Source organism: Macadamia integrifolia, unplaced genomic scaffold, assembly GCF_013358625.1.
Source record: "Macadamia integrifolia cultivar HAES 741 unplaced genomic scaffold, SCU_Mint_v3 scaffold155, whole genome shotgun sequence".
Classification (NCBI taxonomy): Eukaryota; Viridiplantae; Streptophyta; class Magnoliopsida; order Proteales; family Proteaceae; genus Macadamia; species Macadamia integrifolia.
Window position 1 is genome coordinate 356,121 of NW_024868256.1, and position 9,308 is coordinate 365,428.

General features: G+C 36.2%; 1 protein-coding gene across 1 annotated transcript in view; it reads left to right on the forward strand.

The window, feature by feature from the left end:
• The first annotated feature begins 6,675 nt into the window (after positions 1-6,675).
• LOC122064190 (GDSL esterase/lipase At5g45670-like) overlaps positions 6,676-9,308 on the forward strand; it is a 3,250-nt gene continuing 617 nt past the window's right edge. The window contains exons 1-4 of the mRNA XM_042627909.1: positions 6,676-7,030; positions 7,138-7,262; positions 7,509-7,742; positions 7,838-8,096. Coding sequence (XP_042483843.1) covers positions 6,784-7,030; positions 7,138-7,262; positions 7,509-7,742; positions 7,838-8,096 — 865 coding nt within the window. The 5' untranslated portion in view covers positions 6,676-6,783. The remainder of the gene's footprint in view (positions 7,031-7,137; positions 7,263-7,508; positions 7,743-7,837; positions 8,097-9,308) is intronic.

Consider the following 9,308-nt stretch of genomic DNA (forward strand, 5'->3'; position numbering starts at 1 on the left):
AAAAAAACCACGACCATGCACGGCTGTGCACAAACCTTTTGCCTTTACAAAAAGGAAAAAATAAATCTAGACCATCCGTCTCGATAATCATATTAGGACGGTCCACCATTTTTTAATCGCATGGCCTAGTCAATTTTGACCAGTTGACCATTGGGTAAGTTGTACACCTTATGGATTAACTATATGTCAAATTTAAGACTCAAACCTAAATAAAAATTTACCGAAATACAAGAATGCATCCTTGTATTTTTTTTAAGTCATTGATCCATGTATAACTATGCACCTTCACATTATCTCTACATTTTCAGAGCTATACTTAGCCTCCTTTACTTGCCACTTGGTGAATTTTGCTTGGACTTAAACTTGACATATATAGGCACTTCTGATAACTATGCCTTTTGGTGCAAAATTTAATTTTCTATAATCAAATAACTGAATTTTGAAACTAAGATTATCTGGCTGTGTCACATTATGACGCGAAACCTTTCCTTTACAACTTCAATAACGCTCACTTGGGCCCAAATGTGCTCAACTTGTTCACCTTTGTATCTAGTTATGGTTAATTTCGAATCAATCCAACATCTTCATGTATGTTACTATAAAGGTTTCAAAAATATTTTTAAAGTCTAAGATATGAATTCAACAATTTTTAATGTTTCTTCAAACTTTGGATAAGGGTGTTAGGTAGAAGCTTTCTTTAGTTTTGTTATTTCGTGACTCCAATAAGAGATTGTTTGGTAGAGAAAAAAGAAACAATTACATTAAAAGGAGGGGGTGGAAAAGGAGATTCATCATAGTGGTGAAAGAAGTAGAAGCATCGACACTATTGCCCTATGTTCTTAAAACTCGTGAGATTTTAGGGTTCACAAACCTCTATAAAGTTTTAGAACCTTTTCAAAATACTATATCCCTGATTCCCCGAATGCATCTAAGGCCCACTTGGTAGATGGATTTCCATTTCCCATGGCCTTAGGGAAACTCAGACCTGATCCCACCGAATTCGATATGAAATGATTCCAATCTAATCCAAATTAGAATCAATATATTTTTGAATGATTCCATGACCAGTTCTGAGTTAATAAACCCAACTAGAATACAACTGATAGTTCGTGAGGAGGAAATATATGAAATTTGGTCATTTTGATTGTTCGTAAATCAACCAACTTGGTAGCTAGCTTTCTCATTTTTATTTTTTCACGTAATTATTTGTAGCTGATTCCGACTTCCTACAATTGCATTCTTTTTTTTTTTAATTAATATATGTGTTCAAACTATTTTAGTGGCTAATCAATGCATCACAAGCCTTTGCCAAGAAGAAAAATCCATCACAAGTGACTCATATTATTGAGTCTAGATCCTCTCCCTATGTGATGACCTTCCTTTATAGGATCTCTCCATGGAAGGAGTATCTGACCACAAGTTAATAGTGCATTAATTATTTTGGTTCGTGCTTTGGATGTCCCTTGGCGATGGGATCCATTTGGACAGCATAATTCCTCTCCCATGTGGGGAGCTGATCTGGACTCCATATGATCATTTTTGTTTGCATCGTTCATTTTTGGTTTTTGATTGAAAACCATTTTTATGGTTTAATGACATGGATTATACTAGTGTTTTACCTTGTATTGTTCCCAATAATGATATTTGTTCAACATTTGATCTATGTTACAGTATGAATAGAGATAAATAATATTGGTATCAATATTTTGGAGTGAAAATAACATTCGGTATCAATGATGTCAATATTGATTTTAGAAGTAGTTGATAACCAATCCGATATCATGAACAATCCATGGATCACCTTGTAGGAAAAAATGGAGATAACTTCTAAGCATTTGGTATTTATTGATTTTGATGCTAGGAACCATAGAACCACATGCATTACTATATTAGTACTATACTACTACTTAGGGGTGGCAATCGGTCAGGCTCGGTTGGGTCTTTTGGCTTGTACCGTGAATTGATTATTTAAGAAATTTTTCGAGTTAGGTTGGACTTGGTCGGACTCGGTTGGGTTCAGAGCTTTAACTAAGCTTCTACTAATCAGGCTAATCAGGTCATACTGAGGCCTTAAACGAGTTTTAATTGTCTTAGATTAAAAAAAAATTAAAAAATTTATTAAATCATCAATAATTTAGAAAAAAGACTTTAAACTTGATTACATTCAATAATTTATGAAAATACCAACATATAGCTTATTCTATCAAAAAAATCAAAATATATCAAATAAACGATCGAGCACCCATTGGGCTTGCACTGTGGGGCTATGAACTCCCTTTTAATAAGAGTGTCGGGCTTGGGCTCAAGCCTAATATATTTATTATTCGGTCAAGTCCAAATTAGGCCATAAATGTGTTGGGCCTGTAATTGACAACCCTATTACACTACTATTTTAAGAAAGGGTGGGGGTAGGAGGGTGAACTCTTGACTTCCTTGGACTTACGCTGGCATTTGTTAGTTTTAAATATAAAAGGGGGAAATGAAAGCTACCTGGTTGTGTGTATCTATGCCTAGATATAGCCAACGTAAAATAACTGTGCTGTCCCCCCCTCTCGCCCCATGCTGAAGATATCTCCGCATGGCCTCCCAATGACCAGATGAACGAGTAGCATTTTCTTGCCCAACAAAAAATTAAATATTATCAAATGTTAGAATAATTTTTTTACTTAAAAAAAAAAAAAAAAAGAACGGACCTTCCCAACTGAACATAGATGAAACGAGTAGAGCATTTTCTTGCCCAACGAATAATTAGATATTATCATAATGTTAGAATAATATTTTTATAATCCATTAAAAAAAAAAAAAAAAAGGAAAGAATACTAGTGTTCTACGATTCTGTTTGAAAAGAACAAATCTTTTGAACGATGTTCAATATTCAAGTTTTTGGGTGAAAAGGAATCTTTCCCCACTACTCCCCCCCCTCCAAAAAAAAAAAAAAAAAAAAGTGAAAAATGAATCTCTTAATCCACAAGTTTTTGTGAGTAAATAAGACTCTTGAAAAATAGTCAAGGACATTTTTGACTTTGGGGCTGAGAGAATAATAACATTATGACACCCTTATAGTTAAATTCTCTCACCTGCCACCGTGAAGAAAATCTTTTGCCAATTTTGACCATTGTAAATGTGGAATTTAAGGTAAGGCCTTAATGGTGGGGATATAATTGATTTGGGTCTTCATCAAATAATCTTCCCTAATCAATGCATGTGGGCCAATGTCATAAATGGTTCCTATTTCAACAAAGCAGGCCTTGCACCTTTGAAAAAGATGAAGAGGAGGCTACTTGTTAGAGTGAACAGGGTACGTTGTAGTTTCCTCATGACTTTATGGAGAATGCACATACAAATATTCAACCTCTATCAAAATACGTGTGAAAATCAGCTGTAGCTATTACATTGGTATAATAAGTATCGAGTGATTGAGAGTCCCTTGAAATACGTGTTAAGATGCTTTTAATCGTTCGATGTTCATCGCATCTCACCGCTCACTGCAGAAGATGTGGACTCATCAAAATAGTACATCTTTCTTTTTTAAATTAAGTTTTTTTCAAGAGAACTTCATTATTGATGATGAATGTTATGATTAGACTTAGATTCACCATAAACTCTCAACCCTTATTGTGTAAAATCCAAATAGCTTTCCCCTAATCCAATCAAAGGTCATATCCCTATGGTTTGAAGGTCACCACGTGGTGTAAGGAAATTGAGTCCTTTAGTTTCAACTTCATTCATCATAAACCACACCTTTACAAAAGATCCTTTAGAGGAGGATATCATTAAATAACTTTGAAATTTAGGTTAAGAAAATTTATATCACTCTGAGTCTATGGCTTCACAAGGTTGTTGGCCATCTTCTTCACCATTAAATAACTGACCGTCGGAGCATGGTAGCAAAATTCTAATTGAATTAAAGAAAGAAGAAGTATATGCCCTCTCACAATCTCTCTCCTCATTAAATATGTGGAATCTCTTTATTATGGACCAACATTGTATGGCTTGCTTGCATAGGTTTTAGGTGTCATAATGGGTAGAATGATTTCAATCCATAAAAAAAAAAAAAGGTTGAGTAATATGTAAGAGGGTTATGGTGGCCTTTTAGTGAAGAGGTAGGTAGTAGATGTTAATTAGTAAAATAAGAAGTGATTAGTAGAAGTTATGGATGATAAGTGGAATACTGTGTGGAATAGTGGAGTGTAGATATATGAAGAACGTGGACAATGGGGGTTGTAAGTTGTAGCAATTATCATATACTTATCTAATAGGAATGAATATGTAATAAAAAGGAGACTTGGAAAAAGATACACGAAAGTCCAGTCGAGTTGAGGTGGGCTATCACCTAATTAGGCCAAGATGTCCAGCTTCATTCATATCTCCTATTTTTTCCATCTTCTTAATTGTTTTTTATTCATAATTTCTTCTTTTATTCCATATTTTCTCTCCTCCATCTTGTGTGCACGTATTACTTTTTCTCATTAAATATATAATTTTTGTTGCAATTGGGTTAACATGTAAGATACTAATATAAACGGTAAGTGTACGTAGATACCTCTCTCATTAGTCAATTACGCTACATGGGTTTGGTTTCTATATATCAAATTTCCAAGAAAGTTCTTACCTAATGGGATTGGAGCCATTTTAGAATTTAGACTTTAGACCTTGGATCTCCTAAACATTTGCCTAGATAGAAGAATGTAATAACACCACCACAGGGAAAAATTGAATTGACTCCTTTTGCAGGACCAAGTGAGTGAGATGTTCATGGATGTAGTAATAGACTAATAGGGAAGGACCATGTGGGTGATATGTTCATAGCAACAACTATTGCCCTCCTAATTGGGTGAGTAATTAAGCTTCCACTGGCCTTATTTAATTCCAACTGCACAAAATAGCTTTCCACCTTCAGTTTCTGTCTCAGGAGAAACAAGCATGGAAAGATGTTTGTGTACCATAAATCATTGAAGTTAGTTGAAGTCCTTTCAGTACAGCTGGATTAATGAGGAGTTCTCATAGTCAACACTAGTAGTTGGGAAGAAGAAAATTTATACTACTTTTTAAGGGCAAAAAGGGAAGGCTGCCCAGTGATGTAGCTCCTGCCTCATATACATGAGCGTGTAAAATTACCACCCAGTTCATGTGAAATCAAAATTCCTATCCATGTATATGCCTCTATAAGTGCTCTCATTGCCACCCATGCTAGTGCAAGGGCTATGCGGACAAGCAGCGATGTCTAGCCCCTATTTTAAATAGAAAATATTTTCACCATGAATGAGAGAATATCTTCATCCACCATGATGGTGATCCCATTATTGGGACTCTTCAAGTTATGTTTTATCATCAAACTTCTACCTCCTATTGTAATGTAATCTAAAGTACTTCTCCCCAATCCAATCCAATGCTAAGATGATGTTGTGGTTAAAATTTCCTTCGTCAGCAGAAAAAGGAAAATCTCCTGTCTATTAGACACCATAAATCTTTCTACTTTTCTTCTCTAAGAGAGATATGTTAAGCCCTTCAATTATTTTTGGATACAACTTGTCACCAAAATGCTGAATTAAAAAGTTGTAATTTTACCTTAATTATCTCTTGTCTTATTCCCAAAAATTATTTAATACTTAAAAAAAATTATTTAATGCAAGAGTAAAAATAGTAGAAAGACATACACGTTGAAATTTTTATTTAATATAATAATTATGTAAGACAGCAGGATTTGCCCTCAGTTAAAAAAAATGCAGTATCTTAAAAATGGAAGAATGAAAGGTTACAAATTCTTAGTTAGCCACTTTGGTTACAATAAAATTGTCCTATTTAATTTTTATTGGAGAGACATACATGTTAGAGGGCTCTTGTTGATGGTAATGTTGAAGGGTATTCATTTTTCCTTTCTTTCAATACAAATCTGATCTTAAAAAAAAAAAAAGACATATACATATGCTTTTTTTATTCCTTTCTTTTATATATAGGGAAAGGTTGGGCACATTGCCTGGGTGCCCAACATGTGTGATCCTCTCTCTTCCCCCTTTGGAAGAGACCCTCATTGCCCTCCTATGACTAGCTCTGTGATTGTTGCATGCCGATAGCTTACCCAAAGGTGGCAACATGCCCAAACCTCTCCCATATATATATATATATATATATGAAGAAAGAATGCTATCCGATAGTATGTACATGTGCCAAGACATAACGGGTGTCAAAAGACCATGCTGCCCCGCGTTGAAGATGCTTGTACCCACCCTCCCATTGGCCGTGGATGCTAGTGTGCAGTCACTATTAGATAACATTTTCTCACCCATATATGTATGTGTATATACATATATATTTATATATATATATATATATATATAAACTATAGGGAAAAAGAACTATGTCTTGGAGTATGGCCTACGTCAGTGCTTCCATATGTCTATCTTTCTCCTCCCATATAAAAAGACATCTCTACCCCTTGATTTTGAAGAGAGTAACAGATACAGGGAGCATTGGCGTAGGCCATGCTCTCGGACAGAGAACCAAAAAGCTCTCTAAGCCTAAGGCGTACCCTATGCGTACACACATTCCCATTTTTTTACTATTTTTTCTCTTTTCTTAAATAAATGAACACAAAAATGAAACGTGTGTAGGTGTAGGGTACACCTTATGCTTAGAGAACCCTTTTTCCCATGTATATATATGTATGGTACCTAGTACGCTGGTCTTTTTAAGGCCAAAGCTTAATCTCTCTCCAATGCATTGTGTATTTTCTCTGACAACTCTCTCTTGCAACAACTGATCTTCTCTCTAGTTTTTCACTTCATGGCTCCTGTGACCATAATAAAATGGGCATTGTCTGTGTTTCTTTGGGTATCATGGATTTTATCAAGGGTCCATGCTGAGCCTCAAGTTCCTTGTTACTTCATCTTTGGTGATTCTCTGGTTGACAATGGAAACAACATAGTCCTTCCTACAGTGGCAAAGGCACTTACCCTTCCCTATGGGATTGATTTTCCCAGAGGACCAACAGGAAGGTTTACTAATGGAAGAACAGTGGCTGATGTTGTCTGTAAGTTAATCCTATTACTAATTCACCCTTTTCCATTCTGTAAGTTATTACTTAGTTGATCCTTAAAAGAGTATTGGATCATAACTTAAAACTCATATGGGTTGCAGCTCAACTCTTGGGTTTCCAAGATTTCATTCCACCTTATGCAACTACAACAGGCCCAGAACTAGTAAGAGGAGTAAACTATGGCTCTTCAGCCTCTGGAATAAGCGAGGATACTGGCCAGGAATTTGTAATAATTTTTGGCATTTTCTGATTAACTACTACTTTTAGAGAGTGAATCAAGTCCTCCAGAATCATTTTTGTTCGGGGCTGATCCACACAGATAGAATCTATCCAATGATCAACTCTGTGGTAGATTCTATCTGTGTGGATTCAGCGCATATGAGAGTGGTTCTCATCCGAGAACTTGATCCACACTCCTATTTTTATACCTTATATACTTAATTCTGAGCTTAGAGGTCTCTCCATTTCACAGGGTCCAGTGAGTGGTTTGGATAGACAGTTAGATAATCACCTGACCACAGTTCTTCAAGTGGTAGGCATACTTGGGGACTACGATACGGCGGCCGGCCACCTCGGCCGGTGTCTTTACTCAGTTGGAATGGGTAGTAACGATTACCTTGGTTACTTGGATACTAGAAGGAGCAGCCAATACACACCGGAGCAATATGCTGACACTCTTATAGATAAATATTCTGAACAATTAAAGGTCAGGAACAGCTCTAGTTGATTCCATTTTTTTTTTTCTTCTTCTAAGATTAACTCAGAATTGAATAACTGGGTTTTTGATTTTTTGGATCATAGACTTTGTACAGATATGGAGCGAGGAAGGTGGCTATAGTGGGAGTTGGTCCAGTAGGTTACTCTCCATTTGCTATTACTGAATGTAAGGGTCGCAGTGGTTGGCTATGTGTGGAGAAACTAAACAATGCAACCCAGCTTTTTAATGAGAGGCTTAAAGGTCTTGTGGATGGCTTCAACAAGAATCTGACAGGGGCAAGATTTACTTACTTGAACGCATACAATATCCTTCATGATGTTTGGAAGAACTCTTCATCTTATGGTATGTTATTATAGAGAGAGAGAGAGAGAGAGAGAGAGGATGATTGAGCCTAGGGTTTTAAAACTTGGAATCCGCATCCAAATCGGTTAGGGTCATTCCCGATTTGAATATATCAAAACCGGCACTAATTAGAAAGAATCGTTTCAAATCTTTAGGATTGATCAGTGCCGATTCTGATGTGAATCGGCTGATTCCTGATTTGATTCACCAACTTTTAGAACCTTGGTTGGTCACAGAACTAGTCCTTTGAAATTTGGAAAACTGCGTTTACTTTTTCCAAGTTCTTGTACTTATAGATGGCCACATATATCAACTTATAATAAAATCTTGGCAAAAGGTTTCATGTGCATTTAACATTTTGGATGGGCTAGAGATGTAATTACACTTGTGCTTTCTCCCTCATCCAATACATTGAAAGGCATGACCATGTATGTAAACGGTTGAGCATAAAAATTGAGTCATAAAACTTTTAACGCTTCTTAGAGGTGAAAGTTTGGCCTTGACAACACGAATTCACCTTAAACTTGAAGAGGGCTTGGGCCAAGTTTTCTGATCCTGAGGGTAGGTTAGGATTGAAAAACCCCAACCCTGCGTCAAGGTTGGGTTGGGCTTGGGTTGGCCTCAGCCTGGCCCAACCCAACCTGGTCCGAAATTTAACTTTGAATTTTTATATTAGAATTTAAGGCTTTTATTGGTATTTCATTTTTCTATAGTTTTTTATTGTATGAGATATGAATGGCAAAAATAGGTTAATCAAGGTTAATTCAACCATTGTAGGAGCCAGGGTCAAACCAACCCGGCCTTGACAGGGTCAATTAGGACTTAGGGTTGGGTTAGGGTTTTAAGAAACCCAACCCTGTGTCACCCCTAACACTTCCTATATATATATATACATGGAGAGAGAGAGAGAGAGAGAGAGAGAGAGAGAGAGAGAGAGAGAGAGAGAGAGAGAGAGAGAGAGAGAGAGATTTATTATTCAGAAATAAACTGTTGAATTATAAATGTTTGGTTTCTGTAAGAAATCTTTTGTATTTAATTTTACGGGAACAAGTTCTTTGAGCCAGTAGGGCAGGGTATGCTAACATTTCTCTCTTGGATATGAAATAACTTCATTGCTCTTCTATGTACAATACTATTTTGTTCAATTCATTGGTGCGCTCCCCTTATACCGCTTATTCAAGAACCCTCCCCCCTTAACTTTTCTTTTTTGGT